Source organism: Chelonoidis abingdonii, chromosome 17 (genome assembly GCF_003597395.2).
Source record: "Chelonoidis abingdonii isolate Lonesome George chromosome 17, CheloAbing_2.0, whole genome shotgun sequence".
Taxonomy (NCBI): Eukaryota; Metazoa; Chordata; order Testudines; family Testudinidae; genus Chelonoidis; species Chelonoidis abingdonii.
This window is the reverse complement of record NC_133785.1, coordinates 8,646,181-8,665,532: the sequence shown is the minus strand read 5'-3', so window position 1 is coordinate 8,665,532 and position 19,352 is coordinate 8,646,181. Positions and strand designations below refer to the sequence as shown.

At 56.8% G+C, this 19,352-nt stretch overlaps 2 protein-coding genes across 2 annotated transcripts in view; one reads left to right on the top strand and one right to left on the bottom strand.

Moving 5' to 3' along the window:
* ATG2A (autophagy related 2A) overlaps positions 1-2,785 on the top strand; it is a 37,893-nt gene extending 35,108 nt beyond the window's left edge. The window contains exons 39-42 of the mRNA XM_032797711.2: positions 182-303; positions 683-837; positions 1,811-1,963; positions 2,181-2,785. Coding sequence (XP_032653602.1) covers positions 182-303; positions 683-837; positions 1,811-1,963; positions 2,181-2,417 — 667 coding nt within the window. The 3' untranslated portion in view covers positions 2,418-2,785. The remainder of the gene's footprint in view (positions 1-181; positions 304-682; positions 838-1,810; positions 1,964-2,180) is intronic.
* A 3,599-nt stretch (positions 2,786-6,384) lies between these two features.
* LOC116835178 (inositol-trisphosphate 3-kinase B-like) lies at positions 6,385-17,291 on the bottom strand. Its single transcript, XM_032797769.2, has 8 exons — positions 17,194-17,291; positions 13,750-14,527; positions 10,201-10,285; positions 9,714-9,927; positions 9,233-9,437; positions 8,776-8,877; positions 8,352-8,423; positions 6,385-7,974 (listed from the first exon to the last, which is right to left on the bottom strand). Exons 2-8 carry the CDS (start codon positions 14,194-14,196, stop codon positions 7,735-7,737), a joined length of 1,365 nt encoding a protein of 454 aa, XP_032653660.1. The 5' UTR covers positions 14,197-14,527; positions 17,194-17,291; the 3' UTR covers positions 6,385-7,734.
* Between the last annotated feature and the right edge of the window lie 2,061 nt (positions 17,292-19,352).

Below are 19,352 nucleotides of genomic sequence, written 5' to 3'. Positions count from 1 at the left end.
TGTTTGTTTCTGCCCCGCTCTCTTACCCTGACTGGCACCACTGATCGCTGGAGTCCTCCTAGATTCTGGGAAGGGGCTGGGGTGCAGTCTGTAGGATGGCTCCAGGGCTTAGTCCTCTCTAAGAAGCATGGTGGGGGCGCCTCATTCTTTCCCACAATACTCTCTGTCTGTTCCTCACCAGGCTCCTGGGTGTGGACAAGGTGATCAGCTACGCCCTCACTGAGTGGCTGACGGACATCCGCAAGAACCAGCTGCCAGGCATCCTGGGTGGTGTGGGGCCCATGCACTCCGTTGTCCAGCTCTGTGAGTTCCCAGCACAGTGTCCCCTTTCCCTCTCCTTGCACAGGGATGCCCCCAGCTTTGTGCTAAGCCCCTGTGCAGGGAGAACCACCTTTCTCTAGATCAGTGGTGGAAGGCATGGGGCAGGAGGGGGGGAGCTGGGGGATGGGGGAGCTGGGGTGAGCGTGGAGAGGTGGGTGGTAAGGGGGATGGAGGTCTGGAGTGAGTGTGGAGTGGATGATGGGCATGGGGTCCCAGTGTGGTGGGGGTGATGGAGGCAGGAGGGACGCGATGGTGTCTGGAGGGGGAGGGTTGATAGGGGGCTGTTCACCTGTGATCTCTGCCCTGGGGTTCCTCCACTTCTGGCTAAGCTGCCTTTTTTTTTCCTTTCCTCCCCCCCTAGTCCATGGTCTGCGTGACCTGTTCTGGCTGCCCATTGAGCAGTACCGCAAGGACGGGCGCATCATCCGGGGGCTGCAACGTGGGGCTGCCTCCTTCGGGACCTCCACAGCCTCGGCCGCCCTGGAGCTCAGTAACCGCCTGGTTCAGGCCATACAGGTGAGAACCCTCCCTCCCATCCATCCACAGCCTGCGACAGGCCACTCCCCACCCCGGGGCTTTGGGGCAGGGCTGCAGCATGGCCCTATCCAGAGAGTGGGGAAGGTGGAGAGTGGGGAAAGGAGCAAGGGTCTGCAATAGCATCGGAAAGGGCTTTTCAGGTACTAAGCCCCCCATCCCCTTGTCATGAGGGAAACTGAGATGGGAAGTATCAGAGGGGTAGCCATGTTAGTCTGGATCTGTAAAAGCAGCAGAGAATCCTGTGGCACCTTATAGACTAACAGACGTTTTGGAGCATGAGCTTTCGTGGGTGATTACCCACTTCGTCGGATGCATGTAGTGGAAATTTCCAGGGGCAGGTGTATATATATGCTAGCAAGCAAGCTAGAGATAACGAGGTTAGTTCAATCAGGGAGGGTGAGGCCCTGTTCTAGCAGTTGAGGTGTGAAAACCAAGAGAGGAGAAACTGGTTCTATAGTTGGCAAGCCATTCACAGTCTTTGTTCAACCCTGAGCTGATGGTGTCAAATTTGCAGATGAACTGAAACTCAGCAGTTTCTCTTTGAAGTCTGGTCCTGAAGTTTTTTTGCTGCAGGATGGCCACCTTAAGGTCTGCTATAGTGTGGCCAGGGAGGTTGAAGTGCTCTCCTACAGGTTTTTGTATATTGCCATTGAGATGGGAAGGCACCTGCCCAAAGTTAGTGGTAAAGCTGGGAACAGAACCCAGGAGTCCTGGTTCGCAGTCCCCCACTCTCCTCTAACCAGCTAGCCCCTACTCCCCTTCCAGGATGCTTTCTTCTTGCCCTGAGTCAGTTCTGGCTCATAGGCCAGATCAATGGGGACTACGAGTGTCTCTGGGGAGAAAGGACCTGTGTGTATAGGGTGTGGGGGAAGAATCTGGGGTGTCAGGAGGGTCTCAATGGGGGGTGTTGTTGGGGTCTCTTTATCTCTTAATGTAACCTCCCACCCCCCAGGCCACAGCTGAGACAGTCTATGACATCCTATCTCCAACCGCCCCTGTGACACGGACCCTGCTGCATAAGAAGCACGCCCGGAAACTGCGCCGGGGCCAGCAGCCAGCTGACCTCCGTGAGGGTGTGGCCAAGGCCTATGATACCTTCCGAGAGGTATGGTCCCTCCCTGCGCTAAGGCCCATCCCCTTCCATGTAGGGGGCCAAGGCTACTCCTGCCACTGGAGAGTCCCTCCTAACCCTGCTGGGTGATGGGCCCAGAAGCATTAGGGTTGGGAGTCTTATCATTCGGATTCCAGTTAGAGCCGGTGTCAGGTACTTCCACAGGCTAACCCTGACCCCCCACTAACCGCTCCCCTTTGCTCCCTTGCAGGGCATGATTGACACAGCCCAGACCATCTGCGACGTGGCTGCCCGGGGCCATGAACAGAAGGGCATCACAGGGGCGGTGGGCGGAGTCCTGCGCCAGATCCCTCCCACCGTGGTTAAGCCCCTTATCATGGCCTCGGAGGCCACCTCGAACCTGCTGGGGGGAATGCGCAACCAGATCAAGCCAGATGCCCGCAAGGAGGAGTCTCTCAAGTGGCGGCTGGAGGAGAGCCAGGACTGACTGGGTACAGACTGTGCTACAGAGCCCAGCCCAGCCCCCCAGATGCTGCGAGGCTGGCCATCCCCTCCTCCTCTGAGGGGGGCGCCAAATCCCCTCCCCTTCTAGGAGCCGCTGGCCCCTCCAGCCAGGCCGTGCCAAGGACACAGTGCGGCAGGGACTGCAATTCAAACCAAGGAGCTGTAGTGCGAAGGGGGCATGTTGTCAACTTGAGACAAGGGAGGGGGGGCTAATTTACCCCCCCCGTGGTTGCTTGGGACTTGCTTTTATACTGATCAGCCCCTTGAGTCCTCCCCTGCATGATCCCTGCAGCCCCCTTCCCCCAAAACCAAATGAGGAGACTGAGTATTAAAGGAAGTGAGTGGTTTTCACTTAGTCCCTTGGCCTGACTTTTCCAGCCCCATGTCCCTCCCCAAGGGCCAGGCATCAGATCACAGGGAATAATGACCTTGGTCTCCCTCTTGCCTCTGTCCCCAGCCACTGGCATTGGGGGGGATTGTGGGGTAACAAGATCTTTGGCTGAAACCATCTGCCTCACCTGACCTCGTGTGGGGGAGGGTGGCCCTGTCCAGGGGTGAGGGGCCCAGATGCCTGTCCTGTTGCTGGCAGTGCCCACCTGAGTTATGTTCTCCCCCTCCCCCAACTTTGGTAATGCCCTACTTGCTCCTATCCATGCCATCCCAATTGTCGTTTTGCTGTGTTATAGAGCTGGCTGTGCAGCCGCTGGCACATGGTACTAGCTGGTGCCACTGAGCTGCTTTGAAAGAGTCACCCCCTTCACCTTCTTGTGCTGATACTGAATAACCTGAGCTGCTTTAGTCTGTCACTGCAAGGCAGGTGTTCTGGGCCTCAAACTGTCCTGGCACCCCTTCTCTGCCCCCCCTCCTCCCATTTGTATCCCTCTCTGGAGCGCTGCAAAAGTCTCTACAGACCTGCCAGCCAGTGGAAAGCGGTGCACCCATTGCCTGGCTTATTTTATCCCTAAGGGGGTGCAAGCAGGAAACAAATCTGGCACCCCGAACCTCCTAGAAAAGGCTTGTACCAACTGAGTTAAAGGAGCTTCTCTGTCAGCTGGGAGTGGCAATAGGCTATTATCCCCTAACAGCCACATTTGCCCCTTGCCCAGGCTAAACTGCTCCAGCTCTGCCTCCTGGGTCCTATCTTGCCTTTGCCTCTGGCATTGGGAAGCTCTGCATTGAGGGGCAGGGCCCATGCTTTGGGGCAGAGTCAGCTTCCTAGGGAAGCCAGGGGCAAATGGAAGGGGGGTGCCCCATAGTTCTGTCAGTGCATGAAGATGACTGGGGGAGAACGGGGGCCCCTGCACCTTCCCTTTCACCCAGCTGAACAGTCCAACACTGGAACCCTCTTTCCCCTGTCTGTGTAACACTGAGCTTCAGCCGCCAGGGGGAGGAGCAGCAGCGTTCTGTGCTGTGGGCCTTGGCTGGATGGTGGCTTTGGGGCTGGATATACCCCCCCGCCCCCAGCAGGTGGCAGGCTGGCACAGTGGAGGTGGCTGCTGCCCTGGGTTGGTGCTGGGGGGTTGGACATGGTGGGAGTAGGTAAGGGGGCCGTGCACCCTCTAGCATCTTTCCTGGCTCGACTGCTGTCAGCAGCAAGAATCTTGCAAGCCGAAGCCCCAGTTCAGCACATGGGCGTGGAGAAACCAACACGCACACTTTAGAAATCCGGGTCTGCCCTGTGTGGGTGCTTCAGCTCCCAGGCCCCATTCCTGCTCTCTGCAGTGGGGGTAAGAAACTGCAGCTGTGTCATAACCAAGGGCAGATTAGAGGCTAAGGGTGATTCCCTTCTCCTGGTTTTTGGGTTTCAGACTGTAACACACACATTCCCAGTCTATGGGTGTGGATGTACAGGGCCAGCTTTAGGCCGATTCCCATGAATTGGGCCCTGTGCCTAAGAGGGCCCCACAAGGTAAAGCCCCGGAAGACAACTGCTGCTGAGGAAGGACTCTCTGCCGAAGTGCCACCGGAAACAGCGACAACCATTTGAGCTGCCGCCGAATCGCTGCCATTCCATCGCTGCCGCTGTCTTCGGCCACATTTTGGCGGCAGCTCTTTCGAATTGGGCCCCGCCCATCCTAAAGCCGGACCTGGATGTACTGAGTGTCCTATTCAATGAATCAAGGGTGGGAGGGGTCAGCCCTGTGTCATGGTCAGTTTAGGGAAGAGACTGTGAAGGGGTAACTGCATCATGGTTGATAACATACAGGGGCCTAGGAGGCAGGCACCCTGGGGTGAACCCCTGCTCTGGCATAGGAGCTTGGGAAGTGCCTGTAACTCTCTGCGCCTATAGTGCCCACCAGCCCTGCTGGAGGGCTGAGGATAAATCCTGGAAAGATGGTGAGGGGCCCAGATACTCCAGGGAGTGGGGGGAGGGTGGATAGGGTCTCTAGTTGGTGTTAACCAGGAGCTCAGACAACATGCCCAGTAGGGTCCTTTCTGGTCCCAGAAATCCTTGTGGTCTTTGTCTCAGTGGAAGCGACTTCCCTTTCCAGGCAGAGACCTCTAAGCCAGGAGGCAGCCCAAGGAAAAGAGCCCCTGGGCTGGGAAAAGCAGGCTTGAGCCTGAAGCGAGCAAGAAGTTTTTAGCAGTGGGAGCTTCGATGGTTTAGGTAGATATGGTGGAGGGGGCACGGCAGGTGGAGCATGCCCACACTATGCCCAGGGGGAGCTGTGTCTCCCTGGCCTGTGCCAGCCGTGCAGGGGCAGGCTGATGGCCACAGGTGCCTGTGTGCACAGCTCTGGAATGAGCTGGTTTCCCTGGTTTTTTTCTCTCCCCAACCTGTAACCTTGGCATCAAGTCTCCATGGCAACACAGCCTGTGATTGCCACCCTCCCCCATGCAGCTCTAACAGTGGAGGGGGGCGGGGAGCCAGCTCTGGGGCATTGTCTTCAATAGGGGCAGGCATGAGACCCACCAGCACCGAGAGCAGGCCCCCACCAGCCCCAGGGCAGAGAGGGGAGAGGACAGCACTTGGTTAAGGAAGCAGAGGTGGGGCTAGAAGCCAGGAATCCTGGCTCTGCTGCTCTAACCACTAGACCCTTGCCCCCAGCAGGCATAGAGGTGCAGGAGTCCTGGCTCCCCAGCACCTGCAGGGAGGGAGCCCTTGGCTGCTTTCCCCACCCCCCAATCCCCTTCCCAGCTGCCCTGGGGGAGTTGCTGGCACAGCCCTGGGCCTGGATGTTTGTGCCTTGGTATCCATGGTGACAGGGTGGGGAACCCTCTGGAATGTTAGCGGGCCCTGACCACAACATGCCTGCAGGGAACCCCACATGCACACACACAGCAGCACTTCAGGGGAATCCTCACACACTGTGCCACAAAGGGGCCCAACCCCCATCCTCCCACACTGACCCTCCTGCTGTACTGTGCTAGGGGCCTCCCAGCATCCACCCCCTGCATGTGATGGGCTAGTGCATGTAAACAGGTGCACCCCTTCAGTGTCTGTGGGTGTGAGAGAGACATGGAGATGTGTCCTGGGGGGTTAGGGGTGATAGACACTTGCAAGAGGGGGGGAGCTGGGTGGCTGAGGGACAGCACATGGGACTGAGATAAGATTGAGATATGTGGCTGCTTTGGGGAGCTGGGTGGCTGACGAGGGAGTGGGGAGGGGGAGAGTGTGTGTGTGTGTGTGTTGTGTGTGCACACGCGCACACACACACACGCATCCCTGTGCAAACGAGAGGGTAGGGAAAGTGATTGTGTATCCCCCTACTCTGTGCCCACAGCTGTTGCCAACATTAGAACCCAGGAGTCCTGACTCCCAACCCCCTTGGGTGCTAACCCCTGGACCTTACCCCTTCTCCTTGCACAAGCATTCGCACACACCCCTTCCCCAGAACAGTTAGGCTCAGATTTATCTGTTCATTAAATGTCCCCCCACTGTTCCCCCTCAGCCAGGGGCCTCAGGTGCCTCTACGCAGACGGGAAAGCAGGGGCTGAAAGACTGCTGCTGGGTTAAGATACACTAAGGTTTTATTAAGGGGATGATGCAGTGAGCTGGGCTTGAGGGTTGTAACCTCCACAGATGGGGCCACCTCCCCCGGTGCCACCATCTCCTCCCTGGTCATTATGAGCCTGCATCACAGCACCTCAGGTGTGGGGAAGTGTCAGTCCTGTTCCTAAGGGCTCCTGGCACTTTCTGTAGGGGGGGCAACTCTAGCCCCTGGGGTAAGGTGATTGGTACCTGCTTGGCGGGACTGACACCTCATTAATTTTCCTCCATGGGGGGGGTGACACCTCCAGTTGTGGCTGAAGAAGCAACATGAGGAAAACTAGCAACCCTCCCCCGTTCTAGAATCACAGAACTTGCTGGGGCTTAAATTTAAACCCTGCCCTAACTTCTGATCCCCTGAAACTGGAGCAGCACCGGATCCTCCAAGCTAACTGGCCAAGGCTTTAATTGTTCCAGTTTTTCTTGGTCAAATTCCACCTCCACCCCACCCCTTTTTGTTTGTCCACCTCTCCTCTCCCCCTCCCAGCATGAGGAGCAGCCACCTATGGTGGGGCATACAGGCTGTCTGTACAGGGACCCCTTGCCTGGTGCTGAGAGGTAGCCACCTCTGGGGTGGGGCACACTGTTTATCTGCACACAGCTGTTTATCTGTTTATCTGCACACTGCATAACATGTTTTTTTGTATCCAATTCAAGCTTCAGCAGAGGAGGTTAGTAAAGGCTGCCCAGGGCGGCGTAGCCTCAGGGCTGCCTGGGGCAGTGGGGTGCTGTCATCTTGACTTCACAGCGGAAAATCTCCTTCCCATTTCAGGTGCCCAAGGGGGTTTTAGACTCCCTCCCCCTCTCCCAATTTGGGTAACCAGATCCACGGCCAACACTGCCTGGTGCTTGTTGGCAATTGCTACTAAAGGCGACCCCAGGCTGTGGCTATTGGTAGAAGCAGGGCCAGTCTGGGCCCTGACCCCACCGCCCATCCCCTCCTGGTGCTGACTGTTAGGAGTTAGTAGCATGAGTCCAGGCTGTGGAACCCTTGGCCCTTCTGCCTGAGAGCCGGGTCCCAGATTTCAGAGGCTGCGCTGACGGATACGCTGCACTCTGAGTGTGGTGGCGTTTCCTGGGGTGTCCTGTGGAGGAAAGACCCACTGAGCCCTGCCCCACCGGGGGAGGCACCATCAATGCCAGCAAAGATGCACTGGGGTCCTGGGGAGCCCCACACAGCTCCCCCACAACGGCCCTGGAGAGGAGGCGGGTGAGTCACATTCAGATGAGGTCTCACAGGGCCCCACAACGTAAGGCTCAGGGTGAGAGCAGTTCTGGGGCTTCCACAGAGGAGGTGGCCGCCCAGTCCTCAGGGTGCGCTGGGGGCTGGCATCTCCTCTGGCCCCAGAGTACGCTGCGCAGCCTGCAGGGTTTGGGTGAGGTGGTGCAGGCCGATCAGGTAACCGTCCTCGTGGCTGCCACGGGTCCATGCCACATCATGGCGCAAGGCCAGCTGGGGTGGTGCCAGCAGTGTCTTGCCGAAGTCGATCATCCACACATTGGCCCGGCCCTGGCGGTCATGGACGAAGAGCAGTGAGCTCCCAATGACCTGTGGGGAGAGATCAGGGGCATTTATAGCTAAGGGGCACCACCTATGCTACAACCCCAGGGAGGTGAGGAATGGGAAACAGGGCATTTCCCCTCCTAGGGAGCATCAGCTTCAATCCAGCCCCAGGGCCAGGGCGCTGGCTGACATGGGGGATCCCTTTCCCCTCTTGGAGGTGCAGGCTCATGGCTTGTGGGGGGTTGTCACCTTATTAGGGGGGTGGGTTTTGCCTCACACCCCTCTGCTCTACCGGGGGGCTGCTTTTCCCTCCTCCCTCTCTGCCGAACCTGTTCCTTCGCCCTGCACCTGGTGCTGTGGGCCCTCTCAGACTGTGCTGGGGGAGGGGGAAGTCTTGGATGCCTGGGTTCCCCTAGACTCACCTCGTGGGTGCGGAAGAAGGCTGATTCGAGCAGTGCGCTCCGCATGCTCTCCAGGCGGCTCTGGTAGGCTCTCTGTAAGGTAAAGGTGGGGGAAGCAGTCAAAGGGTACCCAAGAGAAGGGGGATGTCTCTGCTCTGTGGGGCAGAGGGGCATGGAGCAGGGCAGATAACCAAGCTGCCTCTCCCCACCTGAGGGCAAGTCCAGTATAGCATGACCACAGTGCCCCATGGCCCCGTGCTTTAGCCCCAGCCCTCTGGAGCTAGCCCCACAACTCAGCTGAAATTCCCCGATTGCTCTCCAAATACCACCAACCAGCCTTGTATCACCCACTGCCCCTCCCTGGCCTACCCGCTCCCGCAGTGCCATGCAGTGGGTGGCAGGGGTCCAGGCAGTGACCCCATGGGACCTGGTGCCCCTCCCTTACCAAGATGCTCCCCTGTCTCTTGGTGAAAATCAGGAAGGTGTCGATGATCTGCTCCTGGGTCCGGGTCTGTTTGAAATCCTTCTGCACAGCTCCCCCCTCTATCTGTGAGACACACGGCAGGGTTCAGGCAGACAGGCAGCCCCGGGGAGACTTCCCCGTACAGCAGCCATCCAGTGAGAATATGCAACTGCCTTGCGAGTTGATACAGGGCCCCTTCGCCTGGTGTGGAGATCCAGCCACCTCTAGGGTGGGGCACAGGGGCTGTTTATGTAGGGCCCCCTCGCCTGGTGCTGAGATGCAGCGACCTCTGAGGTGGGGCACAGGGGCTATTGATGCATGGATCTCTTGCCAAGTGCTGAGATGCAGCTTCCTCTGGGGTGGGGCTGTTTATACAGGGAGCTGCAGCGTGGAGCAAAGCCCCTGTATGGCTGGGATCCCCTATTTCCCTTTCACTCACTGTCACGCCCTCAATGCGGAAGCCCAGTGAGGCAGTGGAGCTGATGTGCTCGCGCCATTGCATGTAGCGGGGCTTGGTGACCGCCCTCTGGCTGTGCTCCTCGGCCGTAGCAGCGCTTGGATCCACCTTCACCATCTTCTGGTACATATCCTTGCGGGGGGTTGGCTTCAGCAGGGCCTTGGTCAGCTCTTCCTCCAGGTACGTCCTATGGGCAAAGGCAGAGGGGTGGGGAATGGGACGTGGGGGCCTTTTGCTTCTAGGGGGTTCCAGCTTCAATTTGGTCCCACGGCAGTGGGGCAGGAAAGGGATATGGGGCCTTTTGCCTCCAGGGGGAACCGCTTCTGATGTGGCTCCAGAGTGGAGTTCCAGCTGGCTCAGGTGGGGAGTGGCACAGAGGCCCGTTTTCCTCTAGGGGGCATCGGTTCCACTCTCCAGTGGCAGGGGGTTCCACAGGCGTATGTCCCCCATCCACTGCACTGACCTCACCCCCATCTTGCAGTCCATGATGCTGGGTGCGTCGAGGCCACGCAGCAGATCGTCCATCTGGATGTAGTGCTCACCGTCCTTCACCACCACACCGTGGTAGGCAGGCACGTAGGGCCGCAGTGCGTCATCCATCAGCGCCTCCAGGCAGGTGTTCTCCACGGTGCTAAACTTCTTCAGGATCTGGCCCCCCTCACTAGGCTTGAAGTTACCTAAGGAAAGGAGTAGGGGTAATGAGGGCCAGGCAGGAACCCTGGCATCCTGGGGCTAGTTGGGAACAAATGGGTGGGGGGCAATACCTGGGCAGGGAATTCCCCTGGTCAATGATGCTGCCACACTGAGAGACAGTGGCAAGGAATCCCCCAGGCCACCACTGTCCCCAGGCACCTGGACATCCAAGCCACCATAAAATGGGCTGAGAACCCAGCAATTCTCATTCTGCAGTAGGAACCTGGCCTGGAGTGCCCCCCAAAACCCCTTCTCACCTTCATGCCCTGCCAGCTGCACCCAGGAGCTATGACGCCGCAGGGACCAGTGCACCATGGTGAAAAATGTCTTCCATGACTTGGTCTAAAGGGAAAGAAGGCAATTGTCAGCATGGCAAGGGATCGTTCCCCAGTCTATTTCCCCTCCCCTCTGAAAGCGAGACTCTCATCCTAGCCTCCTAACACATAAGCAGCCCCTGAGCCACACCCCAGAGGTAGCTACATCTCAGCACTGGGTGAAAGATTTCTATTTAAACAGCCCCTCTGCCCCATCCCAGAGATGGCTACAGCTCAGCGCCAGGGGAAGGATCACTGTAAGAGCTAACCTACAGCAGCAGTGCTTTAATGTGGCTTGTGTGGTCGCAGCACAGCGCTGGGAGACAGCTCTCCCAGTGCTCTTAAAAAACCACCACTGGTGCACTGTCTACACTGGCGCTTTACAGCGCTGAAACTCGCTGCGGTCAGGGTGGTGTTTTTTCACACCCCTGTGCAATGAAGTTGCAGCGCTGTAAATTGCCAGCGTAGATCAGCCCTAAGTCCCTGCGCCTCACCTCAGAGGTGGCTGCATCTCGGCAGTGGGCGAGGGAGCTCTGTATAAACAGCCCTTGCGCGCCATACGAGAGGCGTCTGCATCTCCAGCTTGCGGTGTCCCCAGCTCATTGTTGTGTGAGCTGCCTGGCGCTGAGTCACTCCGGTGCTGGGGCTCAACCGTCCTTCCTGCCACCGGAGCTGGCTGCAGCCGCCTTACTAAAATGCGCCTGGGGGTCAGGGAGAGGCTAGTGCTTGCATGAGGGATGGTGCACGCTTCGGGGAGCAGGTGTGCTCCCGTCTCCCACAGAGGGCTGGGCAGTCCCCCGTAGTGCTATGGGGAGCTAGGGTGAAGGGCTGGCTGGGTTTCAAAGGGGAAGGTGCAGCTCTGCCAAGGAGGTGGAGGGGCTGTTTCCTGGATGTGTGTGTGTTCACAAACATGCTTGAGCGACTCCAATCTCAGCTCAGCAACCTTGGTGGGCCTAGGCCCGCAGGAAGGGAGCTCCCAGCTGCCTCGCACGTATGCACCCAACTACACACGCTGCAGGCAGAGTGGGTCTGGTGTGTTCACGCATTGCACAGCCTGGTGTGATGCACTGCTACACACACACAAACTGCAGGAGGGCTGATCTGGGCATCATGCCCTGTTGCTCACACGGGCATCCTGTACACACACTACAGAGCCCTGGAGCCAAGGCCCCCTGCAGTGATGCAAACACGCATGCTGGATGCAAACGAACCCCTAGAAAGCCTCTGAGCTAGGTATAGAGCAATGCTGCATATGAATATATGCTTTGCAGAGACACAAAGCCAGGGGCAATGCATTGATACACACACACACTTTGCAGAGGCACAGAACCAGGTGCAATCCATTGCTGATCTCTCTCACACACACTTTGCAAGTGCCATGCACTGATCCCAGCCTTGAAGCTTGGCTGCAGTGCCCTCCAGGGAGAGCTTGCACTAGGCACACTTATGCAATCCTGTGAGTGCCCTGTGCCCTCCAGGCAGGGCGCTGGGCCTGCTCCAAGCAGCACCCGCTCCCAACCGGTTTGCAGGCTGCAGAGGAAACCCAAGGCCTGGCACCCACCCAAAAGAGCTCACTTTTTCCACAACAGTCCGCTCCAACCAGCCCCTGGTTCTGTCAGGAGTCATATTAACCCTTCAGGGTGTGGGGGAAGCTGGGAAGGAGTGGGGGGGGGGGTAGATTCTGGAAGCAGCAGAGGCAGGTGTCCTGGGGAGCACAGGACAGGCTGGGAGCAGGGAAGGTTCCTGGGGGCAGGGGAGGTGGGAGGCATGAGACATGGGGAGCACAGGGAATCCCAGCGGGGGGGGGGCAGGAGGAGAGAGATGGGGGACTTTCCAATCTTGTCCTCCCCCAGCAGGTCCCTGGGGAATTCATCTGTCCAAATCTGAGTGTCCAGAGTGGGTGGGGCTGAGCTGGGTGCTGGTGGGGGAAGGGTGCAGGGAGGGGACGTGGATCCCCCCCTACACCCACCCCCCACTTCCTTCCCTGACATGCCAAGAGAAAGGTTGGAGCCAGGATGCGCCCTCGTATCCCTTCCCTACCCCTGCCTAGAGACTCATAGACTCATAGGTCAGAAGGGACCAATATGATCATCTAGTCTGACCTCCTGCACAAAGCAGGCCACAGAACCCTACCCATCCACTTCTATAAAAACCGCTAACCTATGTCCAAGTTATTGAAGTCTTCAAATTGTGGTTTGAAGACCTCAAGCAGAGAATCCACCAGCAAGTGACCCATGCCCCACGCTGCAGGGGAAGGGCAATGGGGTGTTGTGGTAGCAGATGCAAGGAGGGTATTGACTTTCCAGGTGCCTGCTCAGCCCGAGAAGGGAGTAGAGGGCTGGAGAGGGAGGTTCCCTGCCCCTCCCCCCAGCAGGCAGCTGGCACCAGTGATGCACAAAGACATGGACTGGCATGAATCCAGGGGGAGGGGCAGAGAACAAAGCCCTTGGCCCTGGTGCTGGCTACAGGGGACCCCGGAGGCCTTTAAGGGCAGCCAGCACTCCCCCCCCCACCCCCATTAATCACTGCTTGGCCTCCGCCTCCATGGCACCAGGAAGCAGGACCCAGGCACTGATCCAGCTACCAGGGGGATGCCCTATTTCCAGCTGCTAAGCCAGCCAGCCCTCCCCCAAACAGTTTCCTGCTCTATTGACTCATGGGAGGGGGGGCCATTTTCTCAGCCAGGGCTGAGGAAACCACATACAGGGAGGGGAAGTGATGTCACAGCCCAGAGGGGAATCCTCCTGCAGATACTGAGAGACTGAGCAGGGAGAGACAGGCAACCCCCACATAACACAATGAAGGCCTGCCCCACGCCCCTCTCCTGCAACACAATACAACCTGCATGCACAGCACAACCCCTATCCAACAAGCCCCTCTGTACAGCATGCACAACACAACCCCAACACAATACAACCCCTCTGTGCAGTGCAATCACAACACCACGCAACCCCTACCCAACACAGCCTCTGTGCAATAACTCCTCTGTGCAGCATGCACAACACAGCACCACACAACATCTCTGCAGTAACCTGCATAGGCCTATCCCCAGGGCAATGGCTGTGTGTGTACGTGTGTGTAGGGGAGTGTCACTGCACGGGCAGGGTGAAGCTAATGCACCCAGGGACCTCCTCCCGCCCACGCCTGCAGCAGGGCCAACCTCATGGCCGTGGGCAGGAAGGCGTGGGAGGCAGCAGAGATGCGGGGGAACGGAAAGGGGCCGCTCTTCCCACCCGCCTCTACAGCTCCAACCAGGCCTGAGGTGCTGGGGGGGAGGGAGTCTGAGAGTCACCTAAGGGTGTGCCAAAAGCTGGTACCCCTCAGTCCTGACCAGCAGCCCCCTGCTATCCCAGCCCTGGGCTCCTCCACCAGTTCTGTCAGTGCCCCTCAATCCCAATCTGTAGTCCTGTACTATACCAGCCCAGTTCCCTGGTCAGACCATCACACACCAAAGGCAGCATTTAGCTTCACCCCCCATGCCCTTTGTCTCACCTTCCTCAGCATCTTCCTCCGCCTAGGCTTCCCCTTCTCCTCTTCCTCACTGAAGACCTCATCAGACTCCTGCGAGGACTCGAAGGAGGAGCAGGTGGAGGAGCTGGAGACAGAGCGGCCGTGGCCACCACTAAGCCCACTCATGGCAAGATGCTGGAGCTTGGGGGCTTCTAGGGAACCTTCATTCCCCTTGGTCCCAGGAGGAAACGGGGCCTGGACTCCCTTTGGAAAGCCATCCTCAGGAGATGCCTTTGCTCCATCCAGGGCCAGCCCTTCTCCACCCACATTGATGGGGAACCCTGGGCCCTGGACCAGCTCCCCTTGCCACTCGGGATCCTCCAGGGCACCCTCCTTTGTCAGACAGGGAGCAGGGCAGCCCTGCCCTCCCTGAGCCAGAGCCTGGGAGATGCCTTTTGGACAGGCCTTGAGGCCATTAAGCCCCTCCATGGCTGATCCCGTTCCTAGATTCTCTCCCCAGGGCACTCCAATTTAGGGCTCAGCTCAGACTGACTACAGGTGGCATCTCCTTGCCCTGGGGAGCCTGACAGAGAGCGGGTTGGGGCGCTGCATTGCTGGAAAAGGGTGGGGTCTGCCTTGCAGGGAAAATAGCACAGAGAGGGAAGGGTTAATCTGATATGCTGGGGGCGAAGGGGGATGCTTGGTGGCAGCCCTTAGGAGCACCTTCCCCCTACACTCCCCCAGCCAGCCCAGCTCCAGGCCTGTGATCTCTGCCTGGCATGAACCCCAGGGCCAGGAGAAAAGTGATTTCACAACGAGCCTGAAAGGGGAAGAGAGAGAACAGAAAAGAGCTGTGAGGGAATTTTCCTAACCAGCTCTGCACCCCCAGAGGCCCAGCCCATCTTGGATAGGGTGAACAGATGTCCTGATATTATCAGAACTGTCCCAGTATTAGGGGTTTTTGTCTATTACCGCCCCCCCTTTGCCCTCCACAGGGCCCTATCAACCCCATCCCAATTTTTCACTTCTGCTATCTGGTCACCCTAATCTTGGGGATGCCAGGATCCCCCTTCTCCAGGAGATGCAGCGTTACAGACCAAGCTATGTTTCCCCATTTGGCCAGGAGAGAAACTGAGGCACAGAGCAGAGTCAGGGGGTCTGTCTCCATGATCCAGAACTCAGGACTCCTGCTCCTATCCTCCCCTCTACTTTAACCCACTAGACTCCACTCTCCCCCCAGAGCTGGGGAAAGAACCCAGGAATCCTGACTCCTAACTGCAAGTGGTCACTTTTGATTCCCTATGATCTAGTGTGATTGCTTGTGATCCACTACAACTGTGATCCATAATCTAGTACATCTGATCTGTCACAATCAATTGTGATCTATGTCAGTCAACATTCAACCAGTGTGTGATTTACTCCAGGATCTAGCCTGGTCTCTCAGGCTGTACTGTGATCTGCTGTGGTCTGGTCAGCTATATAGGGATTGTCATCTACTCTTTTGTTCTGTTAGGACCTGTGGGAAACAATTTTGATTGGCTGAGAGCCACTGAGCTTTCCTGTGATCCATTCAGATCTGCTGTCAAGTACTACGGTGGGGTGTGGACTTTGTGAACTGCTGAGAGCCAATGAGACTGTGATCTACTTAATGTGTTGTGAGTTCACTGACACCTGTTGAGATGTGTTGTTATGTATTGTGATTTGCTGGTATCTATTGAGAATTACTGTCATATACTGTGACCTGCTGAAATGTCCCCACAGATCAGCTGAGATGGGTTGTGTTCTGCTCTGGGGTTTACCAAGATCTGTGGGATCTGTTTTTATCTGCTGTAATCTCATTGTGGTCTTCTATGATCTAGTGAGATCCGATGAGATGTACTGCAATCTTATCTTCAGGGCTTCAGCCGGTTACCTGCTGGGGTCAGGAAGGAATTTTCTCCCCACAATTCACAACCGAACAGAGGGATTCAGGGCAGAGGGGGTCACCTTCCTCTGGAGCATCAGAGATCAGCCACAGATGGAGAGGGGACACTATACAGGGTGGACAGTTGGTCTGAGATGGTCCAGAGATTCCTCTGTCTTAGCTGCTTGGCTGGCAGGTCTTGCTCCCATGCTCAGGGTGTAACTGATGGCCAGATTAGGGGTTGGGAAGGAATTTCCCCAGAGGTCAGACTGGCAGGGGTGTCTTTGGGGTGTGATATAACGAGATCTGCTGTGGCACACTGGGATCTACTGGGACATTCTACCTGGGGAAAGGCCTTCGATCCTTAGCTCTTTGTTAATTGAAAACTAGATTCGCACAGATCCCTGGGGAATGGACCACAGGGACCAACACTGTCCTGAGTCCAAGAACGGGGACGGGTAGCTGGGTCTCCATGCTGGAGACAGCGGCTCCAGGCTCCAGCGCTCCAAGTGCATGCCTGGGGTGGCAAGCCATGGGTGGTGCCCTGCCAGTCCCTGCAAGGGCGGCAGTCAGGCAGCCTTTGGTGGCGTGCCTGCGGGAGGTCCACCGGTCCTGCGGATTCAGCAGCAATTTGGTGGCAGGTATGCCGAAGCCATGGGACTGGCGGACCTCCTGCAGACAAGCCTCTGAAGGCAGCCTGACTGCTGTGCTTGGGGTGGCAAAAAAGCTAGAGCCGCCCCTGGCTGGAGAGTGGGGGAAGTCAGGGAAAAGTGGGTTAAACACCACCACCACGCCCTGCCTCTCAACAGGGTTTTCCAGCCTGGCTCCAGGCCCAGCACTCTCCCTGGCAAAGAGTCCCCGCTTGGGGCTTTTCAGAAGAGGGTTGGGAATGAGATGAACAAACTGAATCCCAGGCCAGGGTTGTGGGCACAGGGGGAGGGGAGCCTGCTGGCCTGTAGCCATAGGGCAACAGCTGGGAGGGGGTGAAGGAGGCTGGGATCGCTCACTATGAGCAATGAGCCTGTGCGCCCCCTGCTCTACCCACTAGATTCCTTTGTGGGGCAGAGAAGAGCATATTATTAGGGGACGATGTGCGTGCAGAAAGGGGACTGGGGGGGAGCTCTCTCTGCCCCAGAGATGCACAAAGGGGTGAGGAGAGGGGGTGTCCTGCTGCCCTTCCACAATGATTCGTGTGCATGGAAAATCCCATGGACAGCTGCAGCCATCAATGGGTTCATTGGCCCAAGGGGGCGCTATGAGCTGGGGGAGAGGAGGAGGATCGGATGTGGGGACTAGAACCCAGGAGTCCTGGCTCCCAGCCTAACCGATTAGACCCCACTCCCCTCCCGTTCCCGGAGTAGGGGTTGGAGTCCTTTCCGCCATGTGGACCAGGAAATGCTGCAGTGACCCCTACCCCCAAGGAATTCCCGCGCATCGAGGACGGGCGTGGATCGGGGGGCGGCGTCCATGCCCCCGGGGGGGGGGGCGTCCTGCTGCGGAGCAGACGGGACATCTCCTCTCCCCCGATTTCAGTTGCCCCCACCCCGAGGGCCCTCCCACCCACGCTGCGCGATGTCCCCTACCTTCCGAGCCGGGGTCCGTGCTAGTGTGGCACAGGCATCCCCGCGCAGCGAGCCTGGCCGCGGCAGGGAGAGGGCGGGGATGGCGCGGGCGGGGGAGGGAGAATGGCTGACAAATTGCCCACTTAAAATTAGACCTGCGCTGCCCTCTGCTGCTCAGCGGAGGCACTGAGTCCGTCCAGGCCCGGGGGAGCTGCAGGAGTTGGGGAGGCTGCGCCTGGCGGTGGCGCTGGAGGGTGGCTGTGATTTGGGGCGGGGTCCGGACGCGGAGGGAACCACAATGGGGCATGGATCAGAGTTCAACAAGTCAAGAACCAGCGTCAAGTGTAACAACGCACAGTCAACCTGTGGAACTGGGCCGGGGGATGTGAAGGTCAAGACCATAACAGGGTTCAAAAAAGAGCTAGATAAATTCGTGGAGGATGGGTCCATCAATGGCTATTAGCTAGGCTGGGCAGGGATGGTGTCCGTAACCTCTATTTGCCAGAAGCTGGGAATAGGCAACAGGGGATGGATCACTTGATGGTTTCCTGTTCTGTTCATTCCCTCTGAAGCACCCGGCACTGGCCACTGTTGGAAGACAGGATAGTGGGCTAGATGGACCTTTGGGCTGACCCAGTGGGGCTATTCTTATCTTCTTAATTCTTTTAGAGCAGAACACCAAACCCTAGGCATCGCTCCATCTACCCACCCATCCTCAAATACACCCACCCGTCCCCAGAGCCACAAATCAACACACACCCCCATCAATCCGTCTATTCACTCATCCATTTGCATATAATCCCATCCATCAACCCAGCCCCAAATATACCCACTCATCCATTCCCATATCCATCTGTCCATCCCCCATCCTCATATACACCCACCCATCCTTTCCCATATCCATCTGTCCATCCACCCATGCCATGTACCCCCACCCGTCCATTCCCATATCCATCTGTCCATCCATCCATCCCATATACACCCATCCATCCTGTGATGTTGCACCTCGTACTGCTTTATAGAAATATGATTATGAATGTAAATAAGACATATCTGGAATATGTTTTATGCTAGATATGCTATGTACAGGGGCAGCTCCAGGCACCAGCATGCCAAGCGCGTGCCTGGGGTGGTATGGCATGGGGGTCGCTCTGCCGATTGCTGCAAGGGCAGCAGGCAAGTTGCTTTCGGCAGCATGCTTGCGGAGAGTCTGCTGCTCCCGCGGCTTCGGCAGATGTCCCGCAGGCTGCCGCCAAATCCACAGGACCGGGGACTTCCCGCAGACAAGACGCCGAAGGCAGCCTGCCTGCCGTGCTTGGGGCGGCAAAATACCTAAAGCCACCCCTGGCCATGTAACATATCTTTGCAAAGGTTATGATCTACTGAGTGTGTTCATCCTATTTGTATGAATGTATCATTTTTGTTTCTGAAAGTAAGAATATAAAATATAACTCTGAGGTCCTATTGTAATTATGCAAAGTGTGGCCATTAATGGTGGTTTGGAATCTTGATGGCTCCAGTTAACCAGGACAATTGGTTGTAAATGGCTCTGTTTACTTGTAAGTCTTCCTGTATACGTGTGTGCTGGCAAGTGGGTAATGAAGTCTTATAGTGACATGTGATCACATCACCTGAACTGGAATCCACCTTTAACCTGGTGCTTTTCCATTCAGAAGGAGGGGTGGGAACCCAGAGAGAGACAAAGGATTCCCATCTTATGCCAAAGATATATAAGGGGGTGGAACAGAACAAAGGGGGCTGCAGTCATGAGAAATCCCCTAGCTACCACCTGAGCTGGAACAAGGACTATACCAGGGGAAAGGATTGTCCCCAGACTAGAAAGGCGTCTAGTCTGTGAAAGACGCTTATTGGAATATCTCTGAGGGTGAAGTTTCATCTGTATTCAGTTTCTTACTGTATTAGGCTTAGACTTGCGTGTTTTTGTTTTATTTTGCTTGGTAATTTACTTTTTTCTGTCTGTTATTATTTAAAACCACTTAAATCCTACCTTTTATATTTAATAAAATCACTTTTTGCTTATAAATTAACCCAGAGTAAGTAATCAATTCCTGGGGGAGCAAACAGCTGTGCATATCTCTCTATTAGTGTTCTAGAGGGCAAACAATTTATGAGTTTATCCTGTATAAGCTTTAAACAGAGTAAAATGGATTTATCTGGAG

Coding starts and splice junctions, on each gene's coding strand:
- LOC116835178 (XM_032797769.2), bottom strand. CDS start 14,196: ATGGAGGGGCTTAATGGCCTCAAGGCCTGTCCAAAAGGCATCTCCCAG. Junction 10,286..13,749: donor GGAGGAAGATGCTGAGGAAG/GTGAGACAAAGG, acceptor CTTTCCCTTTAG/ACCAAGTCATGGAAGACATT. Junction 8,424..8,775: donor AGAGACAGGGGAGCATCTTG/GTAAGGGAGGGG, acceptor TTTACCTTACAG/AGAGCCTACCAGAGCCGCCT.